Source organism: Anser anser (assembly GCF_964211835.1).
Source record: "Anser anser genome assembly, chromosome: 7".
NCBI classification, from domain to species: Eukaryota; Metazoa; Chordata; class Aves; order Anseriformes; family Anatidae; genus Anser; species Anser anser.
This window is the reverse complement of record NC_139727.1, coordinates 8055855-8075521: the sequence shown is the minus strand read 5'-3', so window position 1 is coordinate 8075521 and position 19667 is coordinate 8055855. Positions and strand designations below refer to the sequence as shown.

At 43.6% G+C, this 19667-nt stretch overlaps 1 protein-coding gene and 1 long non-coding RNA gene across 2 annotated transcripts in view; one reads left to right on the top strand and one right to left on the bottom strand.

The window, feature by feature from the left end:
• LOC310902397 overlaps window positions 1–19667 on the bottom strand; it is a 58537-nt gene that overhangs the window by 16543 nt on the left and 22327 nt on the right. The gene's annotated exons all lie outside the window — the stretch shown is intronic.
• The window catches only part of ZCCHC24 (zinc finger CCHC-type containing 24), a 110950-nt gene continuing 97332 nt past the window's right edge, over window positions 6050–19667 (top strand). Inside the window, exon 1 of the mRNA XM_083843880.1 lies at window positions 6050–7012. Within this exon, the coding sequence (XP_083700006.1) occupies window positions 6773–7012 (240 nt within the window). The 5' untranslated portion in view covers window positions 6050–6772. The remainder of the gene's footprint in view (window positions 7013–19667) is intronic.

Genomic DNA, 19667 nt, shown 5'->3' with positions numbered 1-19667 from the left:
CGATGGGTTTCCAGAACCCAGAGACTCAACAGGTTTGTTTTAGATTTTTCTGTACAAATTTTGTCAATAAAGATATTTTGTAAGAGAAATTTCATTAATTCAAAATGAATTTAACCAAAAAATTGGCTCATTTGAGTACTGTTTTCTTTCTCTGGACCTGAATAAATCTGTTAAATACCATTTCTCTGTAGCATTCATTTACTAAAATCATTGCAGATGGATGGGAAAAATGTTTTTGGTGTTATAGCAATACATAACTGTGCCATTATCAAAGCTGGAATTTGGCAATGGCGGGAACATGCACCACCTGCTACAATCATCACCGTGTCATTTGTGCTGCAGAGCTAAAGCCACCTTCCTGAAAGGTGTTCCCTCAGAGGCAGTGTAGAGTGAAGCCATCACAAAACAACAACAAAGACTTGTAATGGGATTTTCTCTCTATCCTTTATATTTATCCAACATAAGAACAAGCAAGATCTTTTTCTGTGGTCTATAAAATGAGTATTAGGATTATACCAGATATCCCCTGGTTTTTCAATGTCCTTATTTACCCAAGTAGTTCATTATTTTTTTTTTTTTTTACATACTTTTAAGAAGCATCTCTGAAGGCATAAATGAGAATGAGTGTTTTTTCCTCAGAGGCTTACAGTGACAGGGATTCTGTGGCAGAAGCAGTGAGGTGGAGAAGGTCAGCTGCATCAGCTGCAGAAGGTGCTTCGGCTGCTGTGCAGCCAGCCCTGGCCTATGGGCTGGTCTGAGACAAGGGGCAGAAAACAAGGTGCAATCAATATTAAAAGCAGAAAAATGAACTTCACACTTGTTTCATTAGTTTGACAAGAAATACATCATCTGCTCATTCACTCTTCATATTTCCTGGCACATTGGACATTCCACAAGGCAGAAACAGTGGAAAGTTAATTTTGGAGCAATTACGCCCTAGCAGATTTCCTCAGCTTTCATTTTTACTTTTCATTCAACAAGTTATTTGTGTTAATGATATGCTTGACTAATCCCAGCCTCACAGGACCAGGTGGTGCATGTTAACACCTTTAAATTAACAGCTACGTTTTAGATAGAGACACTAGTAGGCTTGTTCAGCCCTCTATAAGAGGAGAAGGTGGTACTCTAACTGCAAGGGAGAGGGCTGGGTCAGTGCACGCGGCCTGATACCAGTCTCGTCTTTGCAAAGCCTTACATTGCACCTGCTGAGATGTTTAGATCCACACAGAGCATAAAAAGTTTCACCTTACTAGGCAAAACAAACGCAACCAACAGCAAAACTTGATCTTCCTTACCCATAATAGTAAGAAAAAAACAGGAAAGCAATTATTCTCATCTCTAATTGACAAAAGTACATATAAGTTTTTTGTTTGTTTTTACATTAGAGTAGCTTAGTCCATATTTATGCCTGCAGTAACATAACTGTCCTCATAAAATCACACACCAGAGCTGATGTAGTAAGTCTATCCAAAACCTGCATGCCACTTATCTGTTATAAAAGCTGATGACTTTTTGGCCCTTGATGGGATGATGCTAGGCGGCAGCTCCTGCCTGTCCAGAGCTGTAAGCAGACCCTGCTGGCATCAGAGACCTCAAAGCCAGGGGATATAGGTAAGACGAGTTCTAGGCAATCACATAGAATTTCACAGACACATGAGGTTGCTGACTGAGACAAAAATTGAGACCTTGCATGAGACAAAGGAGCAAATATTGGGACATGAAAAGCAATCTCTTGTCTTCAAGCATCTGCAATTCATTCCTCTTACGTAAGGAACTGCCTGAAACCTCCTTGGAGAGTTTCCGATTCTGATATAAATACTGTGTCAACTGGAAGTAACCAGGAAACAAACTTTCCTGGAACAGGGTTAGTGCTAAACACGAGCAATGCCCGCTCTAGATTCAACGCAGCCCCAGAAGTCACAGCGAGTAAGCAGCATGTACTCCAGTGAACAAACGAAATCCTCATTCTGTTATCCAAATGGAAAGCTAGGATAACAGAAAAAGAAAAATCACAGATAATCCTAGGTATGTAAAGAAAGCATTCAAAAGAATCCGGTGACAGCACAATGCTGAAGCAGGAGGCAGTGATAGTCTCTGGGACAACTGCAGTATTACATGATGCCAGTGCCAGCAGCGGCTCCTTCAGGTAGGACAGAGGGGCTGCTTCTGCGCCTGGGTCCCTCTCCCTAACCTCCGCTGTCCTCCTCTGCTCTGCTCCGTTCCTTGGGCTCCTCACACTCTGGGACTCCTGGGTCGAGCAAAAGCAAGGGGCGAGGATGGGCTAAATAAAAGGGATAAGATGCCTCAGCCACAGTTCTGGCCAGGGATGCTGAACTTCTAGGTCAGTACTAGAGGTGAGAACCTCCTGCCTTTTAAAGCAAAATAAACAGAGCACTTCAGAAGCCCATGAAATAACACAAAAAAAATTTAAAAATCCAAACCCAATATTTCTCATACAGCTGCTCATATCTCCTACAGTTTTTTCATGCAATTATTCAGCAATGCACTGACATCTTAACACAGAGCAAGCGGGGAGGCCCTGAGACTTGAAACCATAAACTGGCCAGGTGCAAAGCCCATGCACTCCAAGAAGATCTGTTACACCAATTACCCACTTTGTGGTTTGAGACAGTCTTATAGGAACTGTGCTTGGCACGCTACCCACAACAAATCATTATTGCATGTGGTATGTATTTAGTAAATGTCTGCATGTGAATAAGCTATAAATTCATATTCATTCATTTCCAGAACCTTCTATGTCAAGGCAAGTACCCTAGGAGGAAGGGTGCTTATAAGCTGCCTCTGCCCAGCAGAAGAAAACGGGAATTTTGACTTTTGTACCTGAACACTAGGCTGCAGCTGGGCCTTGGGATAGCTGCAAAACTATGTGGTGCAACATACCCAAGTGCATGCATTTTCTAGACTCATTTTCACAAACTTTGATTTACACTGTTCTGTTTCTGGCAGCAGAACTGTCTACCTATGCAGCAAGCACAAGCGTCCGTAACTTCCATAACTCATCACACCACATGCAGATGCACTTATACAGTTTTACAGCTGTAAAACTGAAATGCCTTCTCAAAACCTGAAGAGCGTACACATGCTATTTCCATAGCATAGCTAGATTATTTCATAATAAGATTAGAATCTCTGCTGTGGAATATGAAAAACATTCAGTTGGAATATTCTTCCATGCTAGAGCTGAAAGGCCCATTGCATTACACGTATCCAGCTTACACAAAACAGAGAATCCAGTGATGGATTCAAGCTCTCTAGTCTTATTGCCAGTTTAGGTATTCCTTCTATTTCCCTTTTGGAGCCCCATCTAATCCAGAGATAAACCAAGATGACAGCAATTCCGACCAAGAGCTCTTTAAAAATAATGAGAATCCAAAACATTTTCCATTAGAGTACATTTATTTTTAAAATATGGAATACCATTTGGAAAAAACAAAAAACAAAAAACAAACAAAAAAAAACAAACAAAAAAACACACAAACAATTAACATAAACACACACTTCTGAAGGACAGTTTAAAGGCTGACATCATCTAAAGGTATGAGCACTGAAAGAAGGAACATGACTACTTTAGATTAACGAAAAGAGTCCTGCCCAGAAATTACGTTTCTCGCTCTTGCAAAGATTCCTTGGGAAGAGAGCAGCTGCAAGAGGTCCTGCTCGCTAAGGTGAGCAGTTACAAGGTCATTAATAAATTACATGGTCACCTGCTGCTTAGGGAATAGGACTGAGGTGAAAATGATGGATCCTCTCTGTGTGTTTGACTTTGACCTCTTTCAGGACTGTTATCCAAGTCATGTAAGCCATGCAGCCATTTAAAGCTTCATGTTACAGTTCCAGTTGTTTTCTGGCTTCATTAGGGATACTCACGAGTAAGACCACGAGGATAAATAAGTAACTGTTTCAGCACCATACAGCTAATGCATAATCTATACAGTTGATGGTGTTTATACGCCAGCCCTGTGATCAATAGGAGCTGTGCAGGTGCCACAGATACCTTGTAGCCACTGGATAGTTTTTCCACAACACACCTTTCAGAGAACAACTGACAACATTGATCTTGACAACTTCCTTTTCTCTCTACTGTGATACATCTGCTACACTGACCGTTTGCACCCATCCCCTCCTCACTAACCTATGACTTCTAGAGATGAAGAAAGAGTGGACTTGGAAGGAAAAAAAAATTACCATCTCAAGGAGAACAAGACATCTGCAACTGAGGTAGCAGCATTTTGCTAAGCTAAAAGAAGTACTAAACTCAGAAGAAGAGGGAGACTGCCTAGAAACTATTTTCCAGAAGAAACTGGAGCAGCAGACCAGGATGACAACCAAACCCCTCAGTGCAAGTGCTTTGGTTGAGCTATCCAGAGCGGACGCATTTGCAGTCTTTCTTGACACGCTGAATAAAGAAACCATTCAATTCACTCATTCCTCTGCATGGGTAATAGAAGCCACTAGGACTACCACGGAGAGGAAATTAAAAAAACTTGAGACGTCCAAATGCATCTGGCGGAATGCACAATACCCTAAATGCCAATGGAGGCTGGTGCACCTCTGAATGCAGCAGCTATAGGGCATGTACTGCATCTCTGCCTTCCCTCACCCCAGTGCAGTCTTTACTGTGTTGTGTGTCTGAAGTGATCCAACCAACCAGCTCCAAGGAGGACTACATTGGGTTTGTAGAGCAGTATCTAAACATACCAAAACCACTTCTTCCCAAACACCGTATCACCTCGGCCACTCTGTTTTCACATATACTATTTATAAACCCTGTTACATTGCCTTTACTGCTTGTTCAGAACTCCTGTGAGCTTCACAGCATCCTTCTGAAAAGACAAACAGTGGAGCTGTCAAATGAAAAAATAAATATACTCTAATTTGTCAAGTAAAAGAGGGAAGTGATAAAAATTGAAATTGTCTTTAAGGAAGGAATTAGCATGCTCACAGAAACGAAGTCCACAACTGCAAACCAAGCAGCTTCAGCCCAGTTCCCCCTCCTAGATTTTCTACCATATCCTGACTTCACTGTCACCATCTGCCAGAAAGGCAAGTTCCTCAAATGTGATCTGTATTTCTTCTTTTACCATTTCCCAGCAAATCCTGGAAAATCCTCATCCATAATTTATTAAGTGATTAAACCTCATTCAAACTTTTTGTTTGAATAATACATTATGCAACTCTTTGAGTTGGGGGTGCAGTTTGATTTAGTTCTTCTGTTGTTATGATCCGTGCTGTGGACAGTTGAAGAGGCCCTTTGCACTGGTGTAGTTTGCTCCTTCTCATGCTGATACGCACATGTTTAGATGTGCCCCAAAGTGCTTGTAAAACAAGAGAGCTTATAAATGAGCAAATGGCATTCACACTGCGAGAACTTTCCCAGTAAATATCCATCTATCTCTGTATAAGCACCATTAAAGGAGTTCAACTTGCTGCCAGTTTTCCAAACTCGACCTTGCTTTGCAGTTGTGGAAAGTTACAGTCCTCACACCTTCACTCAGTTCTTACAAGCAGATAGCTGTGCAGTTAACCATCCGCTTTCAGAAGTAAAATGCATCCATCTTTTGGGTTTGCTGCTGACAACTAAAAAGCACTGTCTGCTGTGCGTATGCTGACCTGTATTTTCTACGGCTTACAACCCTGCCTTTTCAGAACAGCCATTTTTCTTCTCTCTGAACAGAGACATATGGCTCATTATGGCAACCTGGATGCCAACTTTGATGTTTGAAAGGTTAGATTAAAAAAAAAAAAATCTAAATAAGGAAGGCTTTATTATTATTATTATTATTATTATTTGAGATTCTGCTGGTCTCCTGCAAGTCAGGAAACAGCACAAGGAGCCTTGCTCAAGTCTTTCAGTCACCTCCTTTTGTTTTAAACCCCCCCCGGCTTCTCTGCCGTGGTGTTCGCACCACACAGCTGCCCTACGACACTCCAGCCATCGCAGGCGAGGCGGCGGGGAAGAGTGTACGGACTGTAATTACCAGCTTACCCACGCGGGCTCCTTCCTAAAGGCAGGACCATCCATCATCCCCTTTTGTGCTACCAGACTCCTTAAAAGGCCTACTCGCTTTAACTCCCGCGCGTCCCGGGGCTACCTCGATGGCTTTCCGAGGGAGCAGGGCACGGCTCGCCGGCCTTTTTTGGGAAACCCTGCCTCCGCCGAGCGGCCGCTGTAACGCTGCCCCTGACAGAGGTGCTGCGGGGAGGGCGCTCCCTCACGGACCCGGGGGAGGGAAGGGGAGAGGCAGGGCGGCGGGGGAGCCCCGCACGGAGCCCAGGGCGAGCACGGTCCTCACCGGGAAGGGGAAAGGGAAGAGGAAGCCCCGGAGGGAAGGAGGGGTCCGGCCGGCGCCCCCCCCGTCCCCGCACCCCCGCGGCGGGCGGGAGGCCTGTGGGGGCGCGGCCCCGCCGCCGGAGCGCCGGCAGCTCCTCCCCGGCGGTGCCCCGGAGTGGGAATAAAGACAGATAGCGGGGCGGGCGGGGAGGGACGGAGGGCAGGGAGGGACGGAGGCAGGCGGAGCGCGGAAAGTTCGCTGCGCGGCCCGCAGCGATGCCGGTGGGGCGCCGAGCGCTGGGGCTGGGCGGGCTCGGCGGGCCGTAGGGCGGCGCGGGGCGCAGCGAGCCCCCGGCCCGTCCTCTCGGCGGGCGGGCGGGAGGAGGCGGCCCGGGCGGGGACGGCGACGGGGCCGGAGCGCCCGGAGGGGGAGCGGCACCTCGGAACCGGCCGCCGCCGCCGGGCGCGCTCGGGGGAAAGATGAGCTTGTTGTCAGCCATCGACACCAGCGCTGCGTCCGTCTACCAGCCCGCCCAGCTCCTCAACTGGGTCTATCTCTCGCTGCAAGACACGCACCAGGCCAGCGCCTTCGATGCCTTCCGCCCCGAGCCCTCCTCCTCGCAGCACCCCGACCTCGGCTACACCAAGAGCCCACCGGAGCTGGGCTCCTCGCTCAGCTCCAGCTATCTCAACAGCTTCTTCCAGCTCCAGCGCAGCGAGGTGAGTGCGCGGCCCCCGCCGAGCCCCAACCGCCATGATGCCGCCGCCCGCCCCCGGGGCTGCCCCTCGCAGCTAACGGAGCGCGGCCCGGCCGTGTTGACACTGTGGTAAATGGTTACACGGCCGCCACAGCCGCCGGGGGACACACAAAAAGCGCTACAGGCGTCCTAACTGCTCAAAACGTCCCCCCCTTCAACTAAAATTATTATTAAAATCACTTCTGTAGATGTATCTATAGACACTGGGGGTGAGGCTGGAAGGAGGGGGTAGTAAGTTGAGTGAAAAGTTTTGCGCGCATTTCGTCAGGCACGAAGCAGACCGTAGGAAACCAAAGGGAAGGAAACTAAAAACACTATAGGGTACACAAAGACAATTCACTGCGGAGCTCCCTGTCGCAGGAAGTTGTTGAGGTCAAGCACTTCTGCATCGGAGGGACCTCGCTGCTGCAGGGTGGCACCTCTCTCTCTGCTAGGGCGAGTGCCCCACAAGAGGTCTCCAGAAGAGGAGCAGCAGCAGCAGCGCTCCTCCCGGCCAAGGGGCTCCTGCCTCGGGCCTCCAGTCGCGAGGGGCTGGGTGGGCTGCATGCCCAACCCGCTGTGGCACTTCCACAGTGACATTTCAGAGTCCTCCCCGCGCCGTTTCAGTTACAGCATAGGTTTAAAAAGCGCTCTCGGCCAAAATGCCTATTTCTTTTGTCAGCAAAGGGGTTGTTAATTGAAAACAAATCAAATTCCCCAGCAGTCACGGTGTTACAGCTGTTAGCGGCGGAGAGCCAGAGCTGCGTACACACGTACTTCTTTCCTTAATTAGAAATCATTTCTTCCTTCAGAATTTTGCAAAGCACATCCAGTCTCAACACTGACACTATTTTTGAGAGCATATAAATCAAAACCCAGTCAGTCCGATGCACTCGACTTCGGTAACCTAACATACCCAGTTTAAATATACGCAGACTTCACAACACACCAATTTTGCTAGAAGGCCAAGAGGGAGCATAACATAAGCCTCCAGCTCCCTACCCACTGGTTACCATTCGGGGATTTTGACGAGCTCTGTGCTCTCCAGGTAGCAATAAGAGTCCGGGGCTGGCCTACATGGCGTCTTTGCAGAGCGGGACACCGCTCGGCTCCGGGTTTCCAAATGTCGGAATGCACCCCGCTCACAGCGGGTCCTCATTTTCCTCCCTTTTTCTCACGAGAAGTAAAAACAAACACAGAAACCCACCCACACAAAGTACATGAAGGATGCATGCAGGAAGCCTCTGAAACAGTCTCTGAGAAAGTTTTCCTAAAGTTTCTCCAAGTTCTTTTTCTGTTTCTACTACACCCTTTGCGAGTAGGAGCTAATCCTTTCATCACACTCTCCCTCTTTCCCCTCAGTTCACATTTCTTTCCATTTTTCCCCCAAACCCTTTCCTTTGGAACACCATTTCCCGGTAGGCCAGGCCTTCTCCCAGCCGTGGCCACCTCCCAGGGGCACTGGCCAGCCCCACCTCCGGCTCCCTGGCCCAGGAGCAGCACCAAGCTGCCTGCCACCCCTGTGAGGCATACGGGTGCCACCTTACACGACTCCTTTTCACCTTCTCCTGTTTCCTGAGGTGTACTAGTGACAGCCAGGAGAGCTCACCATTCAGGAAATAAGGAGTCATTTGATTCTATGCAGATATTAATATTCTTTAAAGACTGAGCACGTTAGTTTCTTCCCATTCCTTTTCCAGCCTGTGGCAACAATTGCATTGAGTACCCTGCTGGTAGAGACGCTTTTCTCTATTTCCAGTCTTCGCCTGAACCATGCATTAATGCGGCCTCGCACTTAGGGAGGGGGTCTGGGCAGAGGGAAGGGGACGCTGCCACCTCTCAGGGCACAGCAGCACACTCGCACACTGGGTGAGCTCTGAAGAAGCAAGGGAATGCTTTAGTTCCCTGGGCTAATGCTGTCTGCTTATTCTGCATCTTTCACTGAGGGGCTTAGAAGGCGTTAGAGATACTGTTGCTCAAAACAACAACAAGAAAAAAAAAAACACACCAAAGTTCTGTCAGTATGCTGAATGTTCTGTTCTTTCCAGAAACTAAGCTAGACTGCTTTTTGGCAGGAGCCACCCAAGAGTTCCCTACAATGTCATGCTCTTAATTCTTGAAATTCTAACATCTGTTTATTTGTGGATGCCATTCAGCGTACACTAAGTATTTTGACTGCGTAAAATTGTTTTGGGGAGCAGTAGTGCTGTATGCTACTTTTGCATCAAGTGGGCTTATGCTATCTTTGGAAGACACATAGCTTTCCACAGTTAAACCGTTGACTGTTTTCTGCACAGTGCTTGCTTTGGTTGGCATTTTTTCCTCCCAGTTTTGTCCTGGGTTGGCTCATCCTGGAGCTGGGCTGTGACAATGATTGACAAGTAGCTGTATACAGTATTTGGAAAGTGACCTAATGAGAGGCCAAAATAGCACCAGATTGAGAAATGGTAGGATCACAGGGTATAAAATAGTTATGCACCCTGTAGGTTGCTTTGCAATTGAGAAATTTCTGGAGGAGATTGCTTGGAATAAGAGACAGCACTTGTGAGAAGTTGCTATTATACTGGGTTTGCAAGTCTGCATGGCAGTGCCTGTGTATGTGACTTGCATGCTGACCAAAGAACTGGACAGAAAAAAAAAAAAAAAAAGAGCCAGCACCCACAGAGTAGTCTTGCACTTCACTAAGATTTTTGTCCTCCAGACTTTTTCCACTACAATGGACGCCTTCTAAATAAACATGATGAACACAGCTGTTTGGTGCATAAAAGCCCATTGTACCCAGAAAAAGAAGCAATAATAAAGGTTTAAACAGTAAAGCGACAATGAATGTTTTGTTCCATATGCAAGACTCATTTTGCAAAACAGACCTGCTTTAAATAAAACTTTACTGCAGCATTTATTGTCCTAGATATGAAACGAAAGCATGTTAGAACATTAAGATGTATTAAATTGGCTATTGAACCGAACTCCACCCTCATTATAACACCATCCGTCAGAGCCAAGTATTTGAGGTTTTGTTGTGAGGCTGGTTACATGGGATTTAAGGCATTTGAGACACAGCCAGGTAACTGTGGCTTTGTGTCATTGCGTGGTATAATTGAGAAACCTAGAATAATGGGGCAATAGTGTCATATGGCATTTTTCTACTCTCACAGTAGGCTTCCTACTAAATCAGTGCTGACTTCGGTCAAGAGGAGAAAGCTACAAGTAACTCCAAGTTACCATATTATAATCAAACTTGTTTCTTTGAACATAAAGTGCTAATTCCAGTACAGGCCAATATTTACATGAGAAGGAGCCCATGTCCTAGCGAATTCTTTACCCACGTACAATGCTTTGCATGTCTTTCCAAGAGGGAAATTCCTTCCAGAAACCTCTACAGCAGCCACTTTCCAGATCCAAACCAGGTCTTATTTAAGCACAAATAACTGCATGTATGGGATTAGAAAACAATCCAATTTTTTGAGAAGCAGTTCATGTTTTTGACTCAGGGACTTGCAGATCCATTCTTTACAGGCAAGAGAGGAACTAATTGGGAATGAGAGAACACAAGCTAGTTCAGTTGGCTGCATTAAAGTGCAGATCGCTCACTCAGGAAGGAAAACTTGGGGAATTAAAGAAAAAGAAGTTAGAGCCTATACTACAGCAAATCCTGATGAATCCCCTGTGGAACAGAAGCAGGTCTGCAGCACTGGGATCACTACAGCTTGTGAAGCAGCTTTCTAAAGATGAAAGGTTAATAAGACAATGACATTCATGTATATTATTGTTAAAAAATAAATAAATAATGAAACGCAAGAACAGGAAGACGTGTGGTAGGAATATAGCATTTCTACAGAAAATGCATTTTCTATCAAACAACCTTGTTTCCTGTCTGTCCTTCATAGAATTTTTGGCAAACAAACTAGCTCAATACATTACAAAGAAAGACCTGTTCTTTAGCCTAGGTGAACTAATTTGAAAGGTAAGGAAAAACAAACAAAAAAAACAAACCACGAATTCTCCCATCCTGTAAGTATCAGAGTAATACAGGGATTGCCATACAAGATCAGGCCATCGGCCCACTAAATGAGCTGCCATCTCAACAGCCACAAACAAAAGACTTCAGAGACAAAACACTTTGTAAGAGACAAAACACCTTGTGTGAAGCTGCTCACAGCCGGTGAGGTCCTAGGGCAAATAGAGCAGAGATGAGGATTAGCAGAAACGGCCATATGCTCTGGGACACTTCTGACTCCCCTGGTTCTCTGGCCAGTCATTAGGTACTCTAGCACAAAGCATATCTGTGATCCGCTCAGCACAAAGCCTCCTCGGACAGGACTCCTTGCTTCTCCATTGCAGGCTCAACAACCACAGTTATCTCCTCTTACTTAAGTGTCCTTAAACGTAGTGCAGTGTATAGGTTGCCTTCAGTAGATGAAGTCACATTGAAAATAATTTCAAAAAAGTTTTGGTTCCTGTATTTACTTATTCTCCCAGTAAGTTTAAGATTTGCTTTTAGCACAGCCAGAAAGTGTGTAGGACCACAAAGCATCAAACACACTGCACAGGGCTGTGTCTGCAGTAAGGTTTTCTTACCTGGACAAAGGCAACAGCAAGGTAGTCTGGCTGCTGGCCTGAGTCGGCCTTTACATTTTCAGTATTAGATGTTACTATTTCTCAAGCTGAAACATTTAGGTTTTTCTTAAGAAAAGGAGAAAGTTCAAGTACTACTTCAAAAACACATACACACAAAAAAGCTAAGTCTGCAAATAGGATCTATCAATTCTATCTACATCCTAAAAATGTGAGCAGCATGACAAAAGTCATTTAGATAAATTTAGAGCACTAGGAATTTCACATATTTGAGTAAAAAATTGACTGTGTTACGGAATAATTAAACATTCCACTAAGACTGCCAGCTGTAAATTACTCTTAAAACATCCATTAATAACAGTGATTATTATTTGATTGATCTCCTTGCCTTGATTTTTCTCATTATTGTTTATTTAAGTGCTAAAACTTAACTTAAACAGGCAATAGCTCAGCAGTTCTTGTGTTAGAGGCCTGTCTGCTCTCTGACTCAGGATGATGGTCCATTACAGATATCTTGTGGCTATGTAAAGTGACAGTCAACTCCTTTGAGACTGCTTTTCAAGAACTTGCATGGCAGTTCAGGTGCATTTTCCCTTCTGCCTCCTCCCCAGGTGCAAAGGCTTTTCTGTGGTTTTACAAATGGTATTTAAAAGGGGAGGGGAAAAAAAAAAAGAAAACCCAAAACAACACGTACTTCTTTCTCTTTTCTTGTCACAAAACTGCCTACAAAGGTGAATGAAATATTAGCACGATGCTGTCAGATAACTAAAGCAATCAATCCAAAACAATTGTTTTTTAATCCCTTTCTAAGACACCTGACCGCTACTGCTAACAATAGTGGGTTTAGGTTATTAAAAAATAAATAAACCATTTTTAAAGATGAGAGGCTCCCTGTAAGTCTATGCTGTCAGCAGGCAATGCATATGATTGAAGCTTTCAAAACTTAATTGCTTCTGTATACATGCACCACAACGTACACTGGTACTCGCACTGTCTCATGGATTTCTTTTTTGCACTGGTCCTTGCAAGGGATTCAAGAGAGTTGAACCTCTGTGAGTCAGCAGACTTCTGGGGTATCAGCATGTCAGCCTCTGTCTTCCCGTGCAGCCATCTCTAAAGCTGTTTTGAAAGCGCTGCTTCAGCACAGAAAGTACAGATTTCACACCCCCAGCTGTATTCTGGTCTCAAAGCCTCAGATCTAGCAACTACTGCATTTTCAATTCTAGTTTGATGTGTGCTGTAAAATGCAAAATTCAGGTGAGTGCTAAGACAAGTTTCAAGCCCAGAAGCATTCTTTTTTTTTTTTCCCCTTCCCTCTGTTGCTACTTCTGCAGCCATGGCCTCTTGCTTTGCTACTTCTGACCTTGGAAAACTTTTTCTTGGGACAGGGGGTGGAACCAAAACCAGAACAGAACAAACTACATCCATGAAGGTGTTATATGAAATGGAATCGTATACAAAATGTATTTCTTATTTTCAGAAGTGGGAAGTCATACAAATTCCAGTCTTCCATTTGTATCCCTTAGGCATGGCTTTTGACTTCTCTACTCGCCAGGATACATGTATATATATATTTTAAACTTTTAAGCATTCTAAGTACAGTTGCATTGTTTTTCCTTGGGATTCTTTATCTGAGCAAGGCCGAGCAGAAACCTCATGGAAGCAAGCTGCTAGCGAAGATATGCTGATGTTAACCCCGTAGCCGAAGCCTCTTTACCTCGTTACCCTCCCCACACGTGAAACCAATGTTACTGCAGCTCTGCAGTGCATCTGCTCTGCCTCTAGTGTTACCTTGTTCAAATGTGACTTATAGTTGGGCTTCTGCTTCATGGCAACACAAGTATTTAGCCACATCACATCACATCAAAGGCTGAACTGTGTTTGAAAAGCTGGCAAGAGCTAAAATATTAATTGCTAAACTTACATCAGGTCATGCAGAAGAGGGATGTGGGCCTTCCTTTTACCACTGATTTCTTTTTAATCTAATCATTAAAAAAATAACAGCAATGGAAAATGGAGCAATTATATGTATTCTTCCCAATTAGTTGAAAATTATTGCCAACTCTCACAGATCACTTGGGACATGCAAACTTGTAACTAAGAAAAGCATGGGCATTTTCTTTTAGTCTCAGAAATACATCCATGTCTTGAAAAGTTTGCCAGGCAGTACATGCAGGGAAATAAACGAAAAACCCCACCCAAACAGTCAGAGGCAAAAGCATGCAAGATTCCTATTACAATTCTATTTTATACATGCAGTTCTCAGTTACTTTACAGTGTCTTCCATGCCAAGGCACCCAAACAAAGGGGTGATGTAACTGTGATATAACTGTTGGGTAATGATTTTTCATCCCTTCCTCTTTTGCTCCTTCGACATCAACTCAATTACTCAGAAAAGGAAGATGCTTCTCCAGTCAGCTGCACAGACAATCTGTCAAATCTGACATCAACCAATATATTTATGAAAAGCATGGAATGAATAGAAAATCCAAACATATACAAAACAATGATTTTATCCAAAAGCCAAAGTCACTCCCCTTCCCCTCCTATTTGTTTAAACTTTGTTTTGGGGATTTTGTTGGTTTGTACAAGACAGCAAGAAACAGCACCGCTGCAAGAAGTTATAAAAGTTCAGAAGAGATCACATTATTGACAGTCACTAGGTGAGGATTAATGCAAGGCAATTTTCTAATTCCGAATTTAAATTCTGGCTTCGTGCATTTGCATGAAGACTCAAGCACAGATATTACAAAGGTAATCATACGACATTGATAAGGAATTGCATAGAGGCAAAGCAAATGTGTTTTGTCATCAAAACTAGATGTATGGATATAAATGATGCCTAAGAAGTGATAATGGATGTCACCTTAAAGCTTCTGGGCTGCTTTATGAAACGTAATAGTTGATATTTGTACCCGTCCTCAGTTTCCTCCCCTAGGGAAATTGCCAGCTGCCTGATGCCCATTTTGCCGCTCTCCTGCGTTGCCCTTCTCCCTCTTTTAGAAAGCCATGATGAAATGATTAAATTAAATGGAAAGAATTTAAGTCTATGCTTCCTTGCAGTTTACTTCAGTTTCTGTCTGGGTTCCAGAGAAGTTATAGCGGAGCAAAGGAACTGATTAAGTTTTACAAAGCTATTCAAATCTTCCAGCAATTCTGACAGAACTCAGACAGATGGTATTTGATAAGTGTCACAACATAGATCAGTTTCTTCTAGGAATGAAAACTAGAAGTAGAACCTAGTTCTACTAGAAGTGGAACCTAAAATTACAGAGAGATTCACTTCAGAAAAGTTAGGAGGACTGGGTTTTGTATATGTCCCTCGTTGCCTAGCCAGGCCAGCATGGTTGTTTTGAGACTCAGTGGGTTTTAAGTTATCAAATTTTAACATAATCACAAGCCTAGCCCATTACTTTCTGTCTTGGGTTTTGGTGTGAGCAAATACTAAGAAGTCCAATAGCTTGAGAAGGAGGGTTTTTAAGGAGCCTCCTGTAGGCCTTTTTCTTAGTTCTTCCATACCCACTGACAACTGCTGCTGCTTGGACAACTGTTGTGTGGTGTTCCCAAACCTGCATCTTGGGAAATACATTTTGTCTCTCTCAAGATTCAGTTTGAAGATAAGCAAATACCCTCACAGTCCAGAGAAATTCTGTAAGGTCTACGGCTCTGGTTTTCATACCCGAAACAGAAATATGTTGCTGCTACATAAAAAGACCACCCCCAGCTACTCCAAGGACATGGCAGGATTTGGTGTCTCTTTTGAATGAACGCAAGTGCAATGCCCAAGAAGGATTTCAGGAATCTGGCTATCTATATTTACATCTCATCCAGCTAACTGCCAACCAAGCAAACATCTTAGAGGGATCATCTTGCTCACATAGGCTGCTCTTGCAAACCCAGGAGTCCCAGATTTCTAAGCCCATTGGAGATTGTAGCAGGGAAATAGGAAGTGTTTGAGAGGAGGAGACTTTGTTTGCACTAAGCTAGCCTGCCAGGCACCTATACGTGTGTGTTCATCAGGGCTGTGGATACCTGTGGTTGAATGGAAAGCAATGGACCTATTGTACAGATGTTGCATCCTGAAAAGAGGGATTCATAAGGGCTTGTGAGGGAACAGGGTTTGAGCATCGGGGGCCTGTCCTTGAAACACAGAGGCATTCTTACAACCATCTTCCTCCAAGACGCATTGCAACTGAAATTAATAATATATTCATTACCCCAACAAACAAAACCTGGGAAAAAAAATCCTTAAGTCTAATTTGAAACTAGATCACTCAAGTTTTATAATTTATCTGAAGCAGTATGTGAAGTTTTATACCCGCTTGCTTAGATCACACTTGAAGCTATGCTGTATAACAACTGGTTCAGAGGGTGGCTATAGATGTAGATAAAACTATCCAAAAGCTGGAGTTGTAAGATGAAATTCCAGCCTGTCATGTAAATAGATGGAAGCAATTTATTTTCTTCACTATATTCAATTTAGGAAAAGTTTTTGTCTTCCCATGAGTGCAGAAACTGAGGCCCTAAGCACATTGTGAGGGGCCCGCTCTGGGCAGATGATGTATTGTTTCTACCTCTGACAGTGACCTTAGCTTTGCCTCTTTTAAACTTTGGCAGCCATCGCAGAGGTTTCTGTGCCAAGAAGGCATTACTGAATGTAAACGATATAAACAAAAGTGTCTCAGACTTAAAGTTCTATTTAACCCAAAATGAACATTTCTTAGCAGAACCTTTCATCATGTAAGAGCTGCACAGGAGGTAAATGCTTTCTTAAGTGTGCCTTAAACAGGCACATATCTATTTCCGGGTGTTATTTTTCTTATGTTTGGAGTGTCAAAAGACCCACCAAATGAAAGGAAACCTGACTCTTGTTTTTCAAACTGTAGGTCAGATTGAGACAAGATTTCCTGCAGGAAACAGAGATGTTAACAGAATGTGGCTGTGGGTATTAAAGCGCAGGGGTCAAAATACATCCATCCGTTTCTCCCCTCACTTTATAACCTTCATAGACTCCTTGTAGCCTGAGAACCCCATCTTGACACCCACAAAATATGCTCGTTTTTCAGCAGCATTAGGAGGCACCAGGATTAGGGGATCTGGTGGGCCTTCCCGCCCCCACCACCACTCATTCTGGGAAGGTCAGGGAGGTTACTGGGCTGTGACCTGGGCGAGATCGAGCTGCAGGCAGCCCAGGGACAGGCTGAGAAATGAAGGCTCCTGTGGGGATGTGTTAAAGTAATTTGCAGTGTGAATGGTCTCCCTTGTCCCTAATATAGTGCTCATGTGTTGGAGCTTCTCTAACATAAGTGGGCAGTTGTTTAGCCTTCAACTGATGAAAAGGATCCCTGCAAAGCTTGGTACAAGATTTAGAGAGTTCCTCCAAGACTGCGCACCTTTGACCAGAAATCCGTCCTTTCCTTTTCCACCTTTCTGTTAATGGACATTAAAGACAGTTTGTGAGGTCCCTGTATAGTGTGTAAGACAAGTGTCCCCACTGACCTCCACACCAAACCTTCCCCTGATGCTGTTACAGGAATGATCACACACTGCTAGCAGAGAACTCCGAGCACTGCTTGAAGTTCTGCAATCCAACAACAGTGACTGAACTTCTTAACTGCCAGCTTTGTTACCTCTGCACCACTGAGCAGACGGAGCAGCACTTTTTAAGATCCATAGATGTGTAAAAGTCCTGAATGACAAACACTGGAAGCTTTGGATCAAGACTCTAAAGATCAGCAGATTTAAACCGAAGTGAGATGGTGCCATGTGCTGCTCTTCAACTCTTCCATGAAGTGAAGGTACGCAAATCATACAGAGAAGCATATCGCACCCACTTGCTGTTAGGCAATTTAAGAGGTGGGAAGCAATTACAGTCTGAGAAGCCACAGCCAACCAAGCTGGCAGATCTAGAAGAGCTAGATTAGATAGATCTAGCCGCTACATTAAAGATTCATTGCCCTACCATTGACTTGCTTCACAACTACTGACAAGTCATGCCACATTCAGAGTTGTCTCCTCAAAACACCATTTCTCTAGAGGGAAAACCCTAGTGCCCTCTCTCTGAGAACATTTAGAAGCAGGCATTAGCAGATTAATATAAACACGTGTTTATCTAAATCCCCCTACAGAAGAAGGATGAATTTAGGTACACTTGACTCATCTACATTTACGTACATTAAGTGAGGAACTTGAGTAATTGACATTTTCTTAAAGTCAGCCTAAGGACCAAGTTTTTTGACAGCTGACTTAAGCTTTGACTTGAGAAGGAAACAGAAGCCTGGGTCTTTTTTCCTTCCTCCAGGCACTTCAGCAAGTGATAAGCTTTGCTTCCACTTGTCCAGTGAAAAAATTTTAATAAGTAACCTCTTTAACTGTTCTCTGTAAAGGTATCTATAGTTTGGCAGAAGAGCTAAAGCAGACATAAGCCATAGAGAAATAGTTTTTGAGGTTTTCCAGTTCAGCCTTGGTAATTAAACACTTTAGCTGGCTGAAGTTAATATAAATAAATTTATAACAGTATTTTTACTTAACCTTCTATTTTCAGAAGGCTTTTGGGTTGACCATAAACATTGATTCTGCACTTAATATTTTGTTTGGGAACAAAATCGAGGAACTGCTCTGACCATTTATAAGGAACTGGAGCACAAAAAAGCCACAGATTGGAAGTGCTCTTCTCCAGACACACTCATCTTCAGGTACCACTGTTCTGCTTTCACACACAGTGCACAGCCCCACAGATAAGTCCCACATCAGGAACAAGCTTTAGGTGACTACCAGGGAAGACAGACGCAGGCCCTCAGGTTAAGTTTTGTATATGAGCATGTACAAGCCACTGAATTACTGTTCTGATAGCTTCAGTTTTCTCCCTCCTTTCACGTAAAAATAGCAACTGAGTGAGGGCAGTGACTTGTCTGTCCTACTGTTTTATTCATGACACAGCGCAGGGATGTACTCAATTCTTATCTTCATGAAAATCCAAGCTGATAAACAACTTCAGCACCTTTTGACATTTCAGTGCAGGGCTAATAATTAGTGTAGCTAGTCTGGTTACCATCACAGACACTTCACAGACTGGAGAATGTTTATAATTTACAGTATATGAAAACGTTACTTCTTCACGCCGATGACAGGGCAACCCAACTCCTTTTTCCAGCAAACTTCAAACAGCCATGGCGCCTGCTGACTTAAAGTGAACACTGGAAGTTAAGGCTGCTTTATTTTTGTTTGCTTTAGCATGTTGGCAAAATACCAAAGCAAAAATAAGTCATCAAAAAATCTTTGCTCATTGCTTTCCAATTACAGGCTATTTCATGTCATGGAAGAACTAATGACAGTATAAGAATACTGGAGTACTATAGGAGCTCACCTCAGTATATGCAATTAATAAAAACGTGGAGAGAACTAGCACAAATTGTACCGACTTATAGCTTGAACAGGTTCTTTCGCAAGTCCTTAGAGATTCTGTTAAACGGCTATAAATAGGGAAGAATATTTTAGTATTAGACAGCTTTTTTTTTTTTTTTTTTTAAGAAAAAGCATTAAATCACTGGATTTCAGGTCAAATAATCACAGTAATGATACCACAGCCAAAGGAAGTTATCCTGCTAAGGTGGAGTAGTCACCTCTGCAAACCTGAGTGATAAATCCTTTAACGAGCAGAAACCAAGAAGGACATCTGTGAGAACAGTGAGATTACTACGTGCAGAATCCAACAGTTTAGGAAAATTATATAGCTCCTTCTATCCAGGTTTCGCTACTGTATTTGGGGTTAAACATCTGTCCTCTTCAAGAAGGACAAGAAGTTGCATTTTCTTCATGCTTATTTACAGAGTTTAAATACTTCTCTCTGTCCTCTTTTTTAACTAGTGAGGTATTGGGTACCAGCATAGGGTTTTGTTTGTTTGGGTTTTTTGTTTATTTGGCTGGTTGTTTTGTTTGTTTTTTGTTTTCCAAGGGGACAGAGATAAAAAAAATCTTTGAAGTGTAATTCACAAATAAAAATAAAACCCAACAACCCAAGGGCCCTAAACAAATGTACTGGCCAGGCACAGGCTGTTAACCAG